This window comes from Diabrotica undecimpunctata, chromosome 10, assembly GCF_040954645.1.
Source record: "Diabrotica undecimpunctata isolate CICGRU chromosome 10, icDiaUnde3, whole genome shotgun sequence".
NCBI classification, from domain to species: domain Eukaryota; kingdom Metazoa; phylum Arthropoda; class Insecta; order Coleoptera; family Chrysomelidae; genus Diabrotica; species Diabrotica undecimpunctata.
The window spans coordinates 4164478-4187232 of record NC_092812.1 but is presented as its reverse complement, the minus strand read 5'-3'; the positions used below and the strand labels follow the sequence as shown (position 1 = coordinate 4187232).

At 35.3% G+C, this 22755-nt stretch overlaps 1 protein-coding gene across 1 annotated transcript in view; it reads right to left on the bottom strand.

Moving 5' to 3' along the window:
* The window catches only part of LOC140451596 (uncharacterized), a 58412-nt gene extending 57070 nt beyond the window's left edge, over positions 1 to 1342 (bottom strand). Inside the window, exon 1 of the mRNA XM_072545443.1 lies at positions 1008 to 1342. Coding sequence (XP_072401544.1) covers positions 1008 to 1342 — 335 coding nt within the window. The remainder of the gene's footprint in view (positions 1 to 1007) is intronic.
* Positions 1343 to 22755: the final 21413 nt, after the last annotated feature.

The following is a 22755-nucleotide window of genomic DNA, read 5'->3' as shown; positions in this document are numbered from 1 at the left end:
TACTAAGGTTGTAAGTGCATCTAGCGTATCCACTCCTTTTTTATATGCAAACTGACAAGGCGTAAGCAGGTCTTTTTTATGTAGCCACTATTCCATCCTATGTTTTATCATACGTTCGAAAGTTTTTTGCACACATGATAGAAGAGAAATTGGTCTTTAAGAATGGGTCTTTTATCTTTAAGAATGGGTCAAATTAGGGTCTTTATCTTGTTTAGGAATCGGTGTGATTATAATTTTTCTAAAATCTACAATGCACTCACATGCAAGCATCTCATCAAAAATTTGTAGAAGAGTCCTTTTTACTATAATTTTTTAGGTTCTCTAACATTGGATACTTTATTTGATCCAAACTCGGGGCAGTACTTTTTTTATTTCTTAAAGCATAATTTAGTTCATTAATGTGAAAATTATTTGCCCAAAAATGATTTTTATCTAAGAACGTATGTTTGATATTTACAGTGGAAGGAACAGTCTGGGGAGCTACATGATTAAAAAACTCATCAATTAAATCATCAGTATGTGGCTTACTAAGGTTTATTGTTATACGATTCATTTCTTTTTTTTCTTGTTTCCATATCATGCTAGCTGGAGTGTTTTTGTTGAGATTGGAACACCATTCAATCCAACTTTTTTTAGCTTATTCTTTTAATGTTTGTTTAGTAAGTGCCATGTATTTTTGGTACGCAAGAAAATTATCTTTTGTGGGGTTTTCTTTGTATACTTACAGTACATGTTTTCTTTCAGAAATTATGTTATCACATTCTGCATCCCACCAGGGTGAAGGTGTTCGATTTTTGCACTTAAATGGCCTGTATTCTTTTAAAGTTTTTTGTGATGCATTATTTATACAATTGATGAAGAATGCAAATTTTTCTTTGGTGGTTGGATATTCTGTATCAATAAAGTTATAAGAGTAGTCTTCCACAAAATCTTTGTATTGCTCCCAATTCGCTCCTTTTAGGTTCCATGTATATCGCGGAATTGTGATGTCCTGCGGAATTTGTTACATTGCAAGAGATATATTTATCATAAAATGATTCGATCCTAGTGTGTCAGAGTAAACTGCCCAATCTATATCACTAGCTACATCCGAGGAGTAAAAGGTATCTATCATAGAATCATTGCAGCCTGGCGGGGTAATACACGTAGGTTCGCCAGTATTCATAACTACAAAATCACAATTATTGCTTGCTTCAATGAGTTGTTTACTAATAGAATCGTTTTTATGCGATCCCCAGGTAGCATTATGCGCGTTAAAATCCCCACCAATAATACATGGAATTGAAAACTGCGAAGAAATATTTACCCAATCAGTTGTGTTGGTTTTAATATCCGGTGACATATAAACGAAAATTATACCTAAAGTTTTATTGTTGAATTTAATAATAATACCACAAACAAGAAGGTCGACATTAAAATTGAAAACTATGCTTAATTCTAGGTGTGAAACCGACTTTTTGACCAAAATGCAAATTCCTGAAAAACCATCATGTCTATCTTTACGAATTACATTACAACCTACGAAACTATATACTTTTGTGGGTTTAAACCATGCTTCACTTACTATTGCTACATCAATATTATTATTTACAGGATAATGCATTAAACTATTTGTATTCGAAATAGCAGAACGTGCGCTCCACTGACAAATAGTTAATGTCTTTGGTAATGGAGTGAAGGTTACTTTTTACATGTGTCCTCCAACACTTTATTTATTCCTGTTTGAATTAAATCATTTAAATTTTTGATATCTTCAATAGTATGACTACTTTTTAAAAATTCAACTATAAAATCTGCAATTGACTTTACAATGTTTTTATTATTTAAATTTTGATAATTTGGTGGATTATTATTTCGAGGCAGTGGTTGATTAAGACCAAACTGAAAAAGGAACATCGGTTGTGGAGGAGGAGTGTCATTAGAAATTCGACGTTTTTTATTGTTATTGCCGATAGGACTACGTGTAGGATGTGTGGGCAAAACATAATTGCTGTTTTTCTTAAAATTTCAGTGTAAAAAGGAGTTAGAATTTCCAGACTTAGATTCAACCGCTGGTAAAGGCGGAAAATTGGAGTTGGATAAAATAGAAAAACTATTATTTACAGATATTCCAGAATAAGACATTTCACAATACTCTTTTGCTTCAATAAAGGAAATATTTCGTTCAACCATAATATTCTTAATTTTACGTTGTTTTTAATAATGAGAATATTTTCTTGAAATAGAAACGTGGTCATTTGTTTTACAATATAAACAGTGAATTTCTAAATCATTACAAACATGATTTTCAGCTCTTACATTACTACACTTAATACATAATTCTTCAATATTTTTACATTGCCTAGAAATGTCGCCATAGCGTAGACATCTGAAGCACTGTATAACTCTGCTAAAAAACCGCTCTACCAAAAAATATACAATATTTATTGAAATAAAATTAGGTAAGGTGTTCCCTTCAAAAGTTACAATATTGGTTTTTGGGGACATACTGTATATCACCATCCTTTTCTATTCTACGATGTGTACGTTTAACATCAACTACTGTTCAAGGAGGTGTTATGTTATCTAAAATATATTTCGTATCGTATCGAGTATCGATATCTTTTATCAAACCCTTAATTTCTAATAAATGATTTGGTATAAACGCTACAAGATCATTTTCTGATAAAAAAAGATTGTTTACTAAAGCATTGGCACAGAACATGTTTTTAGACAAACTTTTATTCTATTTTTTACAACAGATCTAATTTGATTAATATGCTTAACATTAAGTTTTTAGTGTAAGACATCTCCCACAAATAAGGGATGAAGACGGCCGGCATTTTCAATATTTTTTCGTTCGATAAAAAAAAATATTATTCAAATTATACTTATCTCCATTCCTTAGGTTGAAAAGTTTAGGTGTTTTGTTTTGGTTATAAATATCCTTTTCGTTATCACTAATGAGCTGACGACACTAGTTTCAGCTGTTGCTTTAGAAGTGGAAGTGGTATCCATGTCTTGTACGGGGACCGATAAATAATTTTCTGACTCCGCATCACTTTTAGTGTTATTTGCTCTCATTGTCTGGTTAATAGTTACACCCAACGGCGTCTTTCTTGTTATAGCTTCCCCCACTTAGTGGGAGCTATTTACACAACGTACACTATATCACAAAAATAATTTAAACTAGTTTACAAAGTAAAAATTAAATAATTATTAACCGATACCGGTAATTATCACAGATTTGATGAAAGAAATACGTATGGTAGCTAGCAAGTCTATCACTGTATTGAAAGTTTACCTATATAAAATAAAACTTTCCTAAACTGATATATAATATATATAAATGTAATGGCAGTTATGACGACCTTTACCACTGGATGTTGCAATGTCGGTATAATCAAGAAGCCATAAAATTTTGATTTCAAGCCATCTCCCAACAAAAATCATACTGCCGCAGAATGTTGCTTTTATTCTCTATTTAGGATGTCGAAATCCAACTATTATATCGATTTTATGGGAATTTTTCAAACGTACCAAACGGAAAATCTAAACTGCCTTTTTTAGTGTTGTGTAAATCCGAAATGGTAGGACGTTAGTTGTAGTATTTCCCATTGTCTTTTCTTTTATGTCATTTACCCTTAACCGTTGCCTGTATTGTTTGTGTAAAAAAAAGTCGCTATAAAGGGCACCTTAGCGTGAAACGTGTATTCCTGTTCAATCCTTTTTGTATAGTCACTCAATAGTGTTTTCAATGGAAAGGTTAGGAAATTAAGTCAATAATGAACAAACGGTTAGGAAATTGTCAGAAATGAATTTAAAGGAAGCGAAGTAATTAACTGTTTTTACGTATTCAACCAATTGTCTGGCAAATAGGTCTTCAGCCTAAGGCCAAAAAAAAAAATAAAACTGCAAAGAGATTTACTTCTGTGCGTTGCTTTTTCGTTACAGCTTGATGAGTCGACGAATATCATAAATACTGCACACAGTTACTTATTTTCATTCGGATGGTCTTTGATGATTTCTCAACAAAAGCAGAATTGCTAACAATGATATCTTTAAAAATGTCAGAACACGTGGCAGTGATTTATTCACGGAATTCAAACATTTTGTCGATACGATTAATTTAACTTTATTCAAGCTTGTTTTAATAACGACAGATGAGGCTCTGGCAATGATTGGTGTTAGTAATGGATTTATATCACTATGTCACAAAAATGAAGATTTCCCGGACTTCATTAATTACCTCTGCCTTATTCATCAACAGGTCTTGACCAGTAAAACTTTTAACACAAAAGACGTGATGGATATTGCGTTTAAAATTGGCAATTCAATAAGAGGCAAATCTCTGCAAAGACGGCTGTTTAAGCAACAATTGAATGACAAAGAACTAGCTTTAATCTTACACAAAGTAAGGTCGCTGAGTCGCAGCAAGTTTTTGCAAAGGTTTCGAGATTTGTAAAATGACTTTATTAAATTTCTTGAAGAAAGGGGTGATGATCATCAGCAATTTCGTGACTTAGACTGGCAATGTGATTTGGCATTTCTAGCAGATTTCACTGGAAAACTGAGTACATTGAATCTGGAACTGCAAGGCAAGAACAAAACACTATCAGAAATGATAAGTTCCATTGCATTATTCAAACTTCAAGCAGTATCTTTGATAGTTAATATCGTAAAAAAAAGTTTCTAAGATTTACGAACATTAAATATCACATGGAAAAACACCCTGCCTATGTTTTCAAGCTACAGAAGTATACAGCAGAAATTCAGTCAGTGGTATCAAGCTTTAAAATCCTTTTAAGAGATTTCAATAAAATTGAAAAGTTGGTTAAATTTATCAATTATCCAGCGTTTTCATATTGAAAACAAACAAAGAGTAAACAACGTTCCAGCTTAACTAATGCTCATACGTTGGATACTTTAAGGTTGACAATTTCCAACTTCAGACCAGACCTTAAAAGCCTAGCAAAAACTGTTCAAACGCAAGTCTCACATTAATGTTTTTTTATTTAATATAGTTGAAAAAATAAATAAATAAGAATTACTACTTTTGTTTTATTAACGTATTACTAATACATACTGCCGAGCAATAAAACTAATCCATCCAGAATTTAAACCTTCAAAGCCAAATCGGTTTTACTCACATTCAAAATTGTTTTAGATCTCGAAAGCTGAAAGTTAGTTTTTCAGAATCAGTGATTGATTTTCTGAGATATATTGAGCGACTCTGAGATATTCAGCTTACTTTTTACTTTAAAATTCTGGATTAAAAGTTTTATTGCTCGTCAGTATAGTTAAAAAATTTCTAGTCGATAGATCGCAAAGAATTAGAAAGGCAGACAGTAGATCTTAAGTCCGATTAAGTTGGTCACCCCTGATCTAGAGGTACAGCCGTGTCAAAAGAACGGCCCCACATAAATAGCGCCGCCTTAGTCTTTTATCTCTACTAAACCACTTCACAGCCATAAGGTCAATTGCAGCAACAGGTTGGAAAATATGGAAGCCCTATTATAATGTGAACTGTTTTTCGCCAGATCAGAAGTTTTGGACTTATATCATACCGTCTTTAGTTTGTCCTTAGTCTCCAAAGTGATTGACTGGCATGGTACAGAAAACGACTGAACTGGAAATTTGAATGGAATACCATTTGCTTTGGAGGAAAATCCAGATTCTGTTTGGTTATGCATAATGGACGTAGAGAAGTGAGAAGGCGACGTGGTGAAAGACTAGATCGTCAATTTTCTATGGTAAGGCATATACACCGGAATGTGAGAATTATGGTATAGTAAGCTACTGCTTATAGAAGCAGGTCATCTTTGATGTTCATCAGAGGTATCATTACCTCTGAACATTACATCTATGAGGTGATGGACCTATATGTTCTGCCTTATATACGGACGCTCCCCGACCTATTTTTTCAACAAGACGAAGTGCTACCCATAGAGCCAGAAAACGGTGGCTTATTTTGAAGACAATTAAGGCAATTTATTGCCTTTTCTCTAGGCTTTTCTCATTAGATCTCCCGATCTTTTACTCATGTTTCAAATATTATAGGAAGAAGATTACTTTATTTAGTTTATCCTTAATAGACCTTAAGGAAATCAATTAAATCATTAGGAATATTTTCTAAACTTATACGTATATCCAAATGTATTTCTTAGGGACAATGACATCGTGGAGGCCTAACATTTTATTATTTTTTACATTTTTACTATAGTTGGGTTTTCTGAAATTTTATAAATTGTATAACTAACCCTAAATAGTAATATTTCTATTGATGGAAGGGATATTAAGCAGAATGCGTCGTATAAGTACTATAATAATGTTGGATAATCATATAATGTTTATTAGATTGCTTCCATCAAGAGTTCTGTATAGTGGAACTCTAGGGGTTGTTTACCCCCTGCATGGGGTTGATTAACTTGAACTCACTGGATACTCATAATTACTTTATTGATTCTCTAAGTACAATAATAGAGAGAGTACCAAGTTGACGGATGACAACACTAGCTTCGGCTGTTAATCGCATTGAGCAATAAGCAATGAATAATATTATTAAAAGGATTTTAAATTTTTAAACTGAATTGGGTTACTTAGATCTGATTTTTTAATGCTTAATTAAATCCCGTTACAATACTTAGGACATGAAATTCGGTTGAGCAAAGACAACCAGACATGTAAGCTCCCACATTGCATAGGATTGGCCTGAGCAGCATTTGGTAAATTACACTATGTATTTAAATTGGACTTACTCATATGTGTCAAAAGGAAAATCTTTGTACAAGACAGAGCTGAGGAAAAAATATGTCCAGCTGTAGACGCGTACAGGTTGGTAATGATGAAGAGACGTATATACAAAAAATTATTGTAATAAATTGATTATAGCTGGGTGTCATTTTTTTACGTCACTTAGTACATAATTCATAACCAAATCCTAACATTTTATGGGTTCAGGATTTCGTAGTTTAATAACTGTAATAACTATAATTGTTATAGTTATCAATGAACGCTCGTATTTAATATTAATAATATTATAATATGATATTTTTTTTATTGAAAAAGTTTACCGCATACTCTAAATATAGAGATTTGTTTAATTGCCTCATTACAATTATAAAAAATTATATCCTGAATAGTTGATGAAGATCACTAATATCTGTTAAAATTTCAGTTTCCAATAAGACAAGTAAAATGTCATTTTTTACATACATTTTTAAGAACTAGAGCATATACCAATACAGTCCATCTAATTTACTTACCCTTGCACGTCATTATCATTGACAGAGATCGAAGTTGACATAGTTGCCAAAATATAAAAAAATCCTGAATCCATTTTAAATCAAATAGGTCACATAATTATTATAAAAGTGGACAAAGCAACAAAACAAATTAATATTTAATGTAAATAAATAGAAACACAAATTATTGAAATAAAACACACTAATTTTGTTCTAAAAAGAACAGATTTTATTAAATAGGTAAAAATATAAAACAAGAGGTATTCACTTAAAAATTCAAAATAATAAAGTACAAAAAGTGTCAACACTGCAACTGTCAAATAAGTGTTACCAATTTATGCCAAAATATCACCTTCGTTCAATTACGGTTACAGTGTGTTCCGAACAAATGTTCTCCATAAAAACGCTTTATAATGCATTTATACAAATTAAATGAAACATATAATTGTGTATTTCTTTTAAGTTAACATTAACAGAAATCTTTAAATATTATTTCTACGCGTATATAATAAAATATGTCTAGTGACTATGGTGAACCCACCATAAGGTGATTAGCGGGAATACAATGTAGGTGTACAATTCTAATAGTTTAAATTTTATAATATAATCCTATACATTTTAAATATTTTCCCAAATCAGCATAATTTAAGTCTGTACCTAAGAGTTTATTGATATTGTTTGGAATATTGAACCTGTTGCATTCATTTACAAAAAGTTGACAGTCAATTAAAAAATGTTTAACACTGTTTGTTTTGTCACAAATATCACATTTACAGGGATTATCTCTGGTAAAAAGGTATGAATGCGTATATCTTGTATGGCCTAAACGTAGACGAGTAATGATATTTTGCAGTTTGCGGTTTCGAGTTCTAGGTAGCCACGGATAAACATTGTCTTTAATTTTCCTTAGTGACGTCTGTGAATAATTCCATTCTTGATTCCACTTACACGTAATTAAATTTTTTATAGATGTTTTTATATCACCCGCGGAATTTCGACACTCCGTTATATCTGTTTCGATACTTTCCGACACTTTTCGCGCACTAGTCTGCAGCTTCGTTTCCATCAATACCAATATGAGATGAAATCCATATGAAGGTAATACGTCTGGAATTTTCTTCAGCTTGCTTTAGTTCAGATTTTACCATTTTTTCTAGGAGGCTTTTAGGATACATACGATTTAAGGTTTGTAAAACACCAAGGGAATCACTTAGAATCAAGCATTTTGGTATTTTATTATTGTTGATATATTCAAGAGCTTTGAGTTATGCATAAAGTTCAACAGAGAAGATGCTGAAATATTTGGGCAGTCTGAATTGAAATTGATTGTTAGACGTTACATATGTAGCACCAACTCTTGTGTTGCATTTGGATGCATCTGTAAATATCCTGCATCAATTTTCTCCATGTTTGTTTATGATTGAATTGAGGTTATTTTTAATAACAGCCGGCGTTGTAGAATGCTTATTAGATACAGTAAGATTATAATTTATTTCGAGAATATTGGTACACCAAGGTGGAGGATGGTTCAAATTTATTTGAAATATATCTGGAAAATCTAGGTTCAAATATCTTAGATAGAATCGAATTCTCTCATAGAAAGGTTTGTGTGAATTAGATATATTTTAAAGTGTATGTTTGCTATTGAATGTATTGTCAAAAATAGGTCTATTTCTACTGGATGCTATAGAAGTTGCATGTGTTAATGTTAAATAAATGTGACGGTGTAGTAAAGTTTCACTATATAAACTTTCTACCGGTGTTGTTCTAAATGCTCCCAGAGTAATTCTTAATGCGGTATTGTGTATACTATCTAATGGTTTTTGTGTTGTGTCGAATGCAGAAATATACGCAATGGAGCCAAAATCTATTTTAGATCTAATTAATGCTTTATATAGACTAATTAGTGTATTGTAATCAGAGCCCCAATCCCTGTGTCCAATATCAAATCTTTAGAATTCATATCCGAAATTGGACAGTATAATTTTATCACCCAGTAGACCGAATGAATCTATTTGTTATTAAATACACACACGTAGTTAATTAGGTTACATACACATTTGGTCAATTATCAATAATATAATTTGTACATCAGTCAAAAGTGCTGACAAAGTTAAACTATGTACATAAATTAAATACACATGTCACGCGAGGTCCGCGAAAATATTGACCCAATTAAAGTTTATATAAAACTAAGATCTCTTGCCTAGAGAAGCATTCAATCAATATTCACTCAACTAACTTGATAGTCTTCAACGATCAACTTCATCAGTCTCTACTCAAAGTAATCCCGGGTCTACACCCATAGTGTACGTCTCTACAATAAACTCTGCTACAATTATTTGGTGTTTCCATTACAACTGAACGAACATCTTCACTGAGCCAACGAAGGGGATTTGTTCATGGTCCTATCGAGAAACAGAATACTTCAAGGAAGTTTGAGAGAGCCTATACAGTCCACGCCAGCAACACCCTCAGTAGCAGAGAGAGACCACTAGACCCGGGAGAACGAGAGCCATACCAAAGCCGAGAGCCACACTAGAGCCGAGAGCAGTACCAAAGCCGAGAGCCACACTAGAGCCGAGAGCAGTACCAAAGCCGAGAGCCATACTAGAGCCGAGAGCAGTACCAAAGCCGAGAGCCACACTAGAGCCGAGAGCAGTACCAAAGCCGAGAGCCATACTAGAGCCGAGGCAGTACCAAAGCCGAGAGCCATACTAGAGCCGAGAGCAGTACCAAAGCCGAGAGCCATACTAGTGCCGAGAGCAGTACCAAAGCCGAGAGCCATACTAGAGCCGCAGAGCAGCCAAAGGACAGGACCGATTGCAGAACCCACCAGAAGCGAGGGATCCTCAACGTCTAAGAACACAAAAAACCGTAAGTTTTTGAATAATTACAAAATCTTCCAACTTTTACAATCTTACAATTTAACAAGTTTTTTTTTTATTACAATTTAACAATTTAGAACAACAATCTCCACTCTATCAATCGTATAATAATGTACTTTAGAATGTATACCATTTAAATAATACAGAGAATTGATAAAACAAAAAATAAACGTCATTCACAACTATAACTTACTAAACAGTAATTTTGTATAACAATTTGAAAAAAGAAACGTTCATACATATAGCTTGCTTTTAATTTCAATTACTTTATTTCGACAAACTTTACAAATACTTTATTTCGAAAAATTAAAATAATTACGTAGCAAATAATTTCATTTATTTTGATAACAATATATATATGTATATATATCATTATAAGAGTGTGTGGATTACATCTTGACCTACCTCAGTACAAAGAATAGCACAGCAGGCAAGGTCAAACTCATATTTCGCTAAATTGCACATTCCGATAGAAAAGAAAGTGTTATAATACAGGTATACTTATTTAATAAATAACGTAAATTTCGTATTGTCTAATATATTTACCGCTGAATGTAAAAATTTATAAGAATAATTATGGAAAGCATATACGTTAAGCAAGCGGAATTAGGAACAGAAATAACGAAACTCGTTTCAAATACAAAAAAGGATTCCCAATCTCGGAAAAATCAAAAATACATCCGGGATAGACAGAAAAAATTAGAAGAATATTGGGCAAAATTTTTAAATAATCACGAAAAGCTGCTAGAAGGGGGTATAACGAAAGAAAAATATTTTGAAACAAAATACTATGATCAGGTATTTAAGATATACATTGAGGGGGAAACCCTGTTGGAAGAATATGGAAGGGTGCTGAAAAGAGGAAAAGCACCGAAAGTAAAGGAGATACAGATAAGAAAACAAAGAATCGAGGAATTATTACGGCCAGAAAATGAACAAGACTTGCAGGAGGATGAAGAATTGCAGTCAGAGTTAAGAGAATACATGGAAAAGGTGAATACACTAATAATTGAAGCAGCAGTAAATGAGGAACTAGACGCTACAGATAATGGAGAAGTAGAGAGAATAAATCATCTAAAGAGGAAAGTCAGGGAAGTTTTAAAGAAAATAAGGCCAGGAATGCAACGGCCAGGAAGCACACAGAGGAGGGACGGTGTGACATTGCCGCAGGTAAAAATCCCTGTGTATGAAGTCAGATATGAAACGTGGAGAACTTTCCACGATCTGTTTACTAAAGTAATACATGAAAACGACCAGTTATCAAACGCAGAAAAAATGCAGTACCTAAAAACTCAAGTAAGAGGGGAAGCCAACAGAATGATATAACACTTAAACATATCCGAGGCCAACTACGAAGTGGCCTGGAACATGCTAAAAGATAGGTATGAGAACCCAAGGATGATATTGTTTAAATTAATAGACAGGATGCTACTAGCGCAGGAAGTAAAGGAATCTTCTGCTAGAGCATTGAAATCACTACATGACACCTTCCACGAAAGTCTGGAAGCCATAGGAGGGTTAGGAACAGACACGGAAGCGTGGAGCCCATTGATAGCCCGAATTATCATAACGAAATGGGACAATGAAACTAGGAGGCTGTACGAAAACCACATTGGAGACAGTAGAGAGATACCGACGTACAAATCGACACAAACATTCTTACAGCGAAGATTTCAGACACTGGAACTGCTGGAGTCAGAAAAAAGACAAGAGACGCAAGGAGGATCTCTTAGGAAACCAAGAACACATTGCGTGATATGCAACGGAGATCACGGAGTACCGAACTGCAGAGAATTTCAGGAACTCAATGTAAGAGACCGGAACAGGATGATAAAAGAAAAAGGATTGTGTACAAACTGCCTAGCACATAAAAAAGAAAAACAATGTTATTCACAATATAGGTGCAGACACTGTGGCGGAGACCACCACCATATGTTGCATTATGAAAAAGGAAACACAAGCAACAAAAGAAACTCCAATGGAACGAAAGGAGAACAAACACAAGAAAGAAATGGAAGAGATTCAAACAATAGAAGAAACGGGTACCAAGCTGATAGGTACAGAGGAGGAAATAATAATCCATACAACGCCAGAGAACAAAATAACGGAAGGCGAGAAAATACACAAGATACCAATGGGCCTAGGAATAGCAACGACCAACAAAGAGGGCAGAATTCAGTAAACTGTGCAAGCCATAAGGAAGGTGAAGCATTACTAGCGACAGCTGTGGTACAAATAAGAGATGCGAAAGGAGATTCACACATAATGAGAGCACTAATCGACCAAGGGTCACAATGCGCATTTATAACGGAACAAGCTGCGACGACGCTAGGAACAACAAGGAAGCCCATACAGGCGACCATATCCGGGATAGGCTCGTCAGGAGAAAAAACAGCCAACTGGAGTATGAAACTTATAATCGAAACTCATTACGAAAGTGACTTCGAGATGGAAATAGAAGCACTAGTACTACCGAAGATAACAAGGAATTTACCGGAACAGGATATAATTCTACCGGACTATAACGAGAAAAATGCAATACTGGCAGATCCAAGATATTACAAGGTAGGGAAGATAGACTTACTACTAGGAGTAAAAGAATACAGTTACATATTGACAGAAGGGATGCACAGAATAAGTAATAGACTCCTGAGTCAAAACACCAAACTAGGATGGATAGTTTCGGGAATAGGACGAGAAAGGGAGAATATAAAAGCAGAAGTATGCTGTATGATATCAAGACAAGAAATGGACGTACAAATAAAGAACTTCTGTGAATTAGAAGAAGTAAATCAGGACACAAGTTTCTCAGTGGAAGAACAAGAATGTGAAGAACTGTATCGACAGACTGTAAAAAGGAATGAAGAAGGGAGATACGAAGTAAAAATTCCGTTTAGGGAAGACGTCGCAAAGTTAGGAGAATCTAAACAGCAAGCATTCGCCAGATTGATGCAACTAGAAAGGAAGTTTGCAAAAGACAAACAGTTAGAAGCGAATTACAGACAATTCATGGAAGATTATGAAAACCAAGGTCATATGGTAATAGCAGAAAACCAGGGAGATGGGTACTACTTACCTCATCATCCAGTGAGAAAAGAGGACAGTACTACAACGAAAATAAGAGCCGTGTTTGATGCATCAAGCAAAAGCTCATCGGCAGTAAGCCTGAATGATATTATGCACACAGGGCCGAAATTACAACAAGATTTGACAAATATACTATTACGATGGAGATCCAATAAGGTAGCATACTCAGCGGATCTGGAAAAAATGTTTAGACAAATCAGAATGGCAGAAGAAGACCAAAAATATCAAAAAATTTTGTGGAGAAAGGACACAAAGGACCACATATAAGAGTATAACTTAACGACGGTGATATACGGCACGGCCGCAGCACCCTTTTTAGCGTTAAGAACAATACAACAATTACAAGAAGACGAAGGAGCGAGGTTCCCGTTGGCATCGAAAATTGTAAAAGAAAACATGTATGTAGACGATATACTAGGAGGAGCTGAGACAGTGCAGGAAGCAGAAACAGCCCAAAAGGAATTAATACAACTGTTCAGAAAAGGAGGTTTCATTCTTAGAAAATGGTTGAGCAACGAAGAAAAAATAATGGAGAACGTACCGGAGGATATGAGGAACGTAGACTCCAAGGCATTCAAACAAGAAGAAGTACGGAAAACGTTAGGAATACACTGGTCACCTAAAGAGGATATAATCACATTCAAAATAAGGATAACGACGGCAAAGAAAATAACGAAAAGACACGTACTGTCAGAAGTAGCAAAACTATACGACCCACTGGGATGGATAGCACCTGTAGTAATTTAGGCGAAAATGTTCATACAGGAATTATGGGAGCAAAAGACCAGTTGGGATAAAGAATTAACTAGCAACCAACAAAGCAGGTGGAATACATACCAGGCGCAATTAGTAAATCTGGAGAAAATAACATTGCCCAGGTGGAACAACTTAAGCAAGATAAACAGAGTAGAACTACATGGAGGATTTGCACATGCGTCTATGAAAGGATATGGAGCGGTAATCTACTCAAGGGTATTAGGCCCAGAAATTAAAACGAATCTAATGATAGCAAAATCGAAAGTCGCACCATTGAAAGGGAAAACGACGTTACCGAGGCTCGAGCTGTGTGCCGCGGTACTACTAGCAAATTTAATGAAGAAAACCCTACAAGCATTGAACAGGGAAAACATTGAGGTATATGCATGGTCGGACTCAACGATAACCCTGGCTTGGATAAGGGGATCATCAAAAAGGTGGAAAATGTTCGTCGCCAACAGAGTAGAGGAAATAAGACGCGTTATAGGACCGAGAAATTGGCATAAGGTAGATACAAAGGAAAATCCAGCGGACATCCTCTCACGTGGAAGTACCGCATCAGAATTATTAGAAGCAGAGCTATGGTGGAAGGGACCAACTTGGCTGACTAGTAACAAAACTTTAACGCAGGAATCAGAAGAAATACCAGAGACAAATGAGGAGGAAGTCAAAACGAAAATAACGGTGCACACGACAACGATAAAGGAGGACATATGCGAGAGATTCTCAAATTTAGAAAGAATGAGAAAAGTACTTTCATATTGTAGGAGATTTGCAGACAAATGTAGAAAAAAGAAAGACAATGGACAAAGTCAGCTTACAGTCCAAGAATTAGAGGAAACGCTATTAAAGGTGATAAAGCACACACAGCACGCCTACTTCAAACAAGAAATAAATAAGCTGGAGAAGAAACAGCAATTAGACAAGAAAAATAAATTAGCGTCATTGGTACCATTCCTGGATAGACAAGGAATTCTAAGAGTCACCGGAAGACTGAGACACACGAATCTAAAGTACGGAGAAAAACATCCGATAATTTTGCCAAAGGATAGTGCATTAACAAAGTTACTTATAACAGATAGTCACGCAAGAAATCTACATAGCGGATTACAACAAACACTACAGTACATAAAAAGGAAATACTGGATAATCAACGGCAGAAGAACCGTGAAAGATCATCTAGCAAAATGTTTAAGGTGCAGGAGGTATAAAAGCCAAGCAGCACAACAATTAATGGGAGATCTACCGAAAGACAGAGTGAACCCGAGTTATCCCTTTACTAACACAGGGATAGATTATGCCGGGCCAATAAAAATAAGTACCACGAGAGGCAGAGGACAGAGGAGCTATAAGGGCTACATCTCAGTATTTGTGTGTCTGTCAACGAAGGCAGTACACCTTGAGGTAGTAAGCGATATGTCTACGGATGCATTCATCGCAGCGTTCAAGAGATTTACGGCACGCAGAGGACAGTGCAACAACGTATACAGCGTTAACGGAACCACATTCGTAGGAACAGCAAATTTGTTGAAAAAAGAAAATCAAAAAATAGATGACGAGATAAAACAAGGATTACTGGCACTAGGTACCCAGTGGTATGTTATATCTGCATATGCACCACATTTCGGAGGATTATGGGAGAGCGCAGTGCGAATAATAAAATATCACTTGAAAAGAATCATCGGGGAAACAGTTCTAACATATGAAGAATTGAGTACGGTGCTGGCACAAATAGAAGCATGTATGAACTCGAGACCATTATGTGGGTCATCAGAAGACCCTGAAGGGAAAATAGCCCTGAAACCAGCTCACTTCCTTATAGGGAGAGAAATTATATCACCAAATCGGGAAGAAGAGCTTACGACTTATTTGAAGATGCCGACGAGGTGGAGATTAGTGGAGAAAATAAAAAGAGACTTCTGGAAAATTTGGAAACAGGAATACCTGCACCAATTACAACAGAGAAATAGATGGCATAAGGCGCACCCTAACATAAAAGAAGCAGAAATAGTTATAATTAAAGAAGAGGATACACCTCCAGGCAGATGGCCATTAGCAAGGGTAACAGAAACACACCCTGGAGCGGAGGGATTAACCAGAGTAGTAACAGTGAGAAAGGCAAACGGGAAACTGACTAAAAGACCCATACATAAGCTAATACGACTGGAAAAAGAGAAACAGGAAAAGCCGAAGAAGGCAGCAGCACTAAGATAGAAGAAAATACTAGTAGTTATAATGTTTTTAACGATGTTAAAACCCATAAAGGCAGAACCGTATAAAATATATAATCCGGTACCAGGATTTTTCACAGAAGACCTTGGAGAGGTCGTCATAGACCGGGGAACATTTCGAATAAAGGTGTTACTCGAAAAAGGAAGAATTCGAACAGAGCACCAACTAATAGGAAATATGATACAAGGCGTACGAGAACTGTGTCATGAGATAAAAATCGTGAATTTTAAGGATATAATAGAGAAGTTAGAGGAAGGACAAAGAAAGGCGGAGTCAGTAAGCGAGGGGTTGACAGTAGAAATAAAAGGAAGGGAAAGAAGAGGAATATTAGGAACAATATTAACCTCAGTATTTGGAGTCAATGACGAAGCCTACAGTAACATTGAAGCATTAGATAATAACCAAAAGGAGCTAATAAAGGGATCACAGCACCAGGCGAAGATAATGTTAGAAACAATAACATCAATCAATCACACAGAGAACAGGATAAACGAGCAAATGAACAAGTTTAACAAAGCACTAATCACAGGTCTACAAGAAATATCTAAAGGACTTAACGAAGTAGAAGACAAAGCACAAAAACTAGAAACCGAATATAGCACGTTACGAATACAAACGATAGCATTACAAGTTATGGACTTCATAAACGAATATACTCAATTTTACGAGGGAATATTAAACCTTCACTATAACCACGGACACTTCATTGATATAGTGAAACCGGGTGAAATAACCAAATTAATAGGGAAAGCAGGGCAGATACTGCCTCAAGGGGTCGAAATACGACGACAACCCATTATAGAAACAGAAGTCAGTCATGACGACAGATATATAACAGTCATCGGCTACTTCATAGTTACAGGGAAAAATAAGTACAGCATGCTCAAAGTCACGGCCATACCACTTAACGTTGAGGGGTCGGTGTTGCGCACATTTGTCGCCCCAAGGAATCTACTGGTCGTAGATTATAACACACTGCACTACTTCGAATTGACCGCGGAAGATAGAGAAAGATGCTTACTGTTGACAAAGGCGCAGATAGCGTGCTCACCAACGGCTATAAGAAACATGGATACCCAACCAAACTGCATACTTGAAGAAATTTATGAGCGATCTAAGAATAGCACATGTCCAGTGGTAGCCAGGACAATACAGACAGCTCAATGGAGTAAGATGGGTACTCCCAACTTCTGGCTAGTTATCACGCCAGTCACGATACACATATCCATTATTTGCGATAGAAATCGGAACGAAAGAGTACTGGAACGAGTCACATTCCTGAAGCTTTCACCCAAATGTATCGCCCAAACGAAAAATATTACATTACTCCCCACTAGCAGTGGGGTGGACAGAGCAGTGACGAGTTACCTGAAGTCGCCAATCACTCCCGTGGTCCAACTGGTGGCGAGGACACCCCGCAAGTTTAACACGCCTCTAAACACCTACCTTGACATACCAGGAGGTGAGCTACGTCATGTGTTACTTGAGGAGGAGAGTCTGGAACAAGAAATGACGCATACGCAGTGGCGATCGATTCACGAATCTAATTGGCATTATTTTGTGGCCACCGGGATCATTACTATAATGGTAATAATTGGGATACTCACGTTATGGAAGTACCGTCCTGTTGCACGACTATGTCGTTCAGGGAATCCACAAACTCAGACTAACGAACAAGAAGTACCTGTATTAGTTAGTAATCGGCACAACAATGTACCGTCGACTTCCCAAGTTGACATCCCACTTTCCACATTTTCATCCAATTGCCCTAATTTTAATCTAGAGATAGAGTCGGACATTGATAGCTAGGGTACGGTTGGAAGATTGTTGATTATTCTTAAACTATTTATAATTTATCATGTTTGAATTTTACTATGTTATGTAATACTTATATGTCAACTTTGAGTATTGACACTTGGGCCAGATTGCCCGATTCCGCAGTATGTCCAATATCAAATCTTTAGAATTCATATCCGAAATTGGACAGTATAATTTTATCACCCAGTAGACCGAATGAATCTATTTGTTATTAAATACACACACGTAGTTAATTAGGTTACATACACATTTGGTCAATTATCAATAATATAATTTGTACATCAGTCAAAAGTGCTGACAAAGTTAAACTATGTACATAAATTAAATACACATGTCACGCGAGGTCCGCGAAAATATTGACCCAATTAAAGTTTATATAAAACTAAGATCTCTTGCCTAGAGAAGCATTCAATCAATATTCACTCATCTAACTTGATAGTCTTCAACGATCAACTTCATCAGTCTCTACTCAAAGTAATCTCGGGTCTACACCCATAGTGTACGTCTCTACAATAAACTCTGCTACAATTATTTGGTGTTTCCATTACAACTGAACGAACATCTTCACTGAGCCAACGCAGGGGATTTGTTCACCCTGTTAGATAAAGTTCTTAATATATTTAATCTTTTATTGCACGATGCTACAAGTTGATCTATGTTTTTTTTTCCAGGATAGTTTTTTGTCCAACCACATTCCCATAAATTTTACATCTGTTTTAAACATGAGCTCTGAATTAAAAACCTTTAATATTGGTTTACTGAAAGCTTGTTTATTAGTAAATACCATTCCCACTGTTTTAGATACGGAAAATTTAAATTCTGTGTCGCAGGACCATTCTTCCAGTTGTTTTAGAAAATTTTGTAAGTATTTCGACATAAGTGAAGAATCTTTGCCCTTGATATAAACCACCAAATCGTCTGCGTAAAGACGAGCTTTCAACGGTTTTTGTAAATTTTTAATTATATCATTTATGGCGATTAGGAATAATGTCGGGCTAATTATAGAACCTTGAGGGGTTCCGTTTTCCTCAATATGTTCTTCGGAATATGAACTTTGAACTCTGACTTGAAATTCTCTTTGTCGTAAAAAGTTTTTAATAAATTCTAGAGAGTTTCACCGGACATTCCATGAGTGCAGCTTTTTTAAAATATTATATCTCCAATACGTGTTGAATCCTTTCTTTGTATCGAAAAATATTGCTATACAGTGTTGTCGCATGGCTAGTACTTTCTTTATATCGCTTTCTAAATCTAGTATATTATCTATGCCTGATCGATTTTGTCTAAAACCATTTAGCTCATTCGTTAGTAGATTTGAACTTTAAAGTGTCCAGGTGAGTCTTGTATTGATAAAATTTTTTCTAGTAATTTTCCCATGGAGCACGTCAAACTTATGGTTCTGTAAGATTCAGGGTCTAGATGGGGACATTGAGGTATAAGAAATGGGAGAACAATAGCCTGAGTCCAAATTGTGGGGTGCTGGTGTTGCTGCCATATGAAATTAAATATCTGTAGCATAACTTTATGGCTGAATTAGGAAGTTGTTTTAAAAAAATAGATGGTATATCATCTGGTCCAGGACTAGTATCCTTTAAATCTCTAAGTGAATCCTACAATTCATGAAGCGTTAGAGGAAGATTTAGAGGATTATTGTTAATTTCATATGAAAGTGTGCTATAATTTTCGGATTGTATTTTGTTTTCAAGAAAAACAGGGTCATAGTTTTCATTGGAAGATATTTTTGTATAATTTTGTGCCAATATGTTGACAATTTCTTTTGATGATGTAATTATTTGGTTATTTACTTTTAGAGTCGATTCTGTGGGTGGCTGTTGAAAACCGGAAATTTTGCGAATTTTTTTCCAAACTTCACTTATTGACGTGGAGCTGTTTATATTAGAAACATATTTCATCCAACTGGATTTTTTTGCTTGTTTAATTAATAGTTGAGTTTTAGACTTAAGTCTATATATGCAATCTTATTCTCTAGATTTTTATGTTTTTTATACCTATTAAAAGCTTTACTTACCCTAATCGCTTCGCTGCAGTCAGGATTCCACCATGGTACGGGTGTATGATTTTTTGGCGGTTTTATTTTACCTATAAACTGTTTTGCACTCTGTATAATGATATTATTGAAGTCTTCTAGAGTATCATTAATGTTATTTTTTGCAATAAAGCTTTCCATAGATTTATCGATGAAGCCTTTAAATTCTGTCCAGTTTGCTAATTTAATTTTCCATTTGGGTAAAAACTCGTGAGTAGATTGTTGTCTAGTAAAATTTCGGATAATAATGGGATGATGGTCGCTACTATATGTAATATGGTAGGACTTCCCACAAGAGCTAAGGAGACAAAACTGTATCGCAAAAACTTAAGTCAATCGCAAAAGAATCTCCCGTCTAAATGTTAAAACGTGTAGGAGTTCCATCATTAAGCAAGTTGAGCTGTAACTCAGACATTAATTTTTCCAGTAATTGACCTCTACTATCTGTACATACTGACCCCCCTATGTTATTGTGACCATTAAAATCACCGACTATAATACGAGGAGGTAGTATTTGTTCGATAAGACTATTTATGTCATCAAAAGTAAATACTGCACTCGATGATAAATAAATATTACAGAGTTGAAGGTACTACAAGTTTTATTACTACTGTTTCAAGTGTGGTGTTTACAGGAAATAGGCTTGCTACAGAAGATTTTTTGACCAAAGTGGCAACCCCACCAGAAGAATAATTACAATTGCTTATTCTGTCATTTCAAAAACAATTGAACTGCTTAGGATTGTAATTTTTGTTTCGACTAAGGTTAGTTTCTTGGATACATATTATATCTGGGCAATGGTCAGAGATGAGTTTCTGTAAAAAGACAAGTCGATAGAAGAGTCCATCAATATTCCATTGGAGTAGTGTTGTGAATCTAATTATTTAGAAAAGAAAAAAAAGAAAAGAAATGAATTGTTTAGACAGTGAATTGAGACGTATCACTATCGGACTCTAAATTGCTGTTATTACTAATTTTTCTTTTAAGTGTGTTAATGCTTCGTTTAGCAGACCTTCCTTTTAAATGGGGGTAAATTGTGTTGAGCATATGAATAAGTGCTGGGATATCTGTAGTAAAGTCCTGAATTATATTAATGGGATTTTGTACACCACTAACATTACTTAAGAGTAAACAAAATTGATCGAAATTGAGAATAAATGGTTGTGATTGATTTTCAATAAAGTGTTTTACTGGTTCGAAAAAAATTTGACTGGATGGTATGGTTTCTGTGCAATCTTCACTGGTCTTAGTTTTCTTCATTTTAGGTGCTGGTGTCGAAAAATGGTTTTCTTTTAGATCCGTGTCTGGCGGTGTAAGAATATCATGAATATTCCGTTTTGGCTTACTATTTATACCTATTGTGTCTATTGCGATATCAATATTGTTGGTGATAGTTTTTTGGTTAGGTGTTTTATCGGATTTTTGTTTGATTGATTCTGTTTTATCTGTAGAAGATGAAGTTGTAGTTGGCACAATGACATTGCTAAGTTCAGTTTGGGATAAATTATCATTATTGATTTCCATAGAACATTCTTCAACATGAACTTGTGAGTTTTCATTGCAGCGATGGGCAGTATGTCCGGTCTTTTTGCAGTTGTAACATACCATACTATCTTGAGACAGAAAGATTCCATATGTTGTTTCCTTATGATTTATAGTAAACGAATCAGGTAGTTCTATACTATGAGGACTTACATAGACCTATCTTCTGAAACTGAGAATATGACTATAATCAGGTGATGTAGCGCTGATTTTTAAAAATGTAGTTGGAGATACCATGTTAAGTCCGATATTTTGTAGGTAGTTGATTAAGAAACTATGCGGTATGGTAGGGTGATTAATCTTCTAGCCTGTACAGTTACATTTTGAATTTTTATATGACCGTGGTTTGTCATGAAGTCATCAACAACTTTTTTATTTACTAGATACATACAAATACGGTTATTTGATAATCTGGATGAAAATATTATATTCCTAGGTTGAATTATCTTGCCCAATGGAATTAAATAGTTCTGAAATTTAGTATTATCCGCGGCACTGATGACAATCGCTTGTTCTTTCGATGGGAACTGCATATTTGCTACTGCTGATGAGTACGTTGAGCTATTAGAGTTTATTTCAGACATTAGTAGTGAGGTAGGTGAGATGCTGCTGTTAGTAGCCATATTTAATTTTCCTCCAACGTATTAAAATTATTGAAGGATTTAATAGGTCCGTGGCCAGCTTTACAGCTGGCCGGTGAAACTGGATTTAAAACGAAAAACTAATAATCGATTTTGTAGTTTTTGATAGTTTTTTTAAAACACTACTATTTTTATAGTTAAAATTTTATATAGACGATAGATAGTCCAAAATGAATAATTAATTTTCCAATATGTAGAATAAAAAACTTACTGACTGTTAATCACTTCATATGCAAACATAACAAATATTATTTCACATTTTATTAATTGTATCAAAGTAAAAGGGCTAGGACAGTTCTGGCTATTTTCCCATGTTAAATCCCATAAGAAATCGCTAAGGTCCATTCTGCTCGTTTTTGGCTCATTTCGTGGTGGGGGTAAAACAGCTCATCGGATCGTGACGTGTGAGGTATTGTTGGAACCGTACGCGCAACGGGTTTCGCGCAGCTATGGGTAATACTGTTTGGCTACGGGGTGTTGGCGGTAGGGCGAGGGAGACGTGAGGTGCCGGGCGAGGGGGG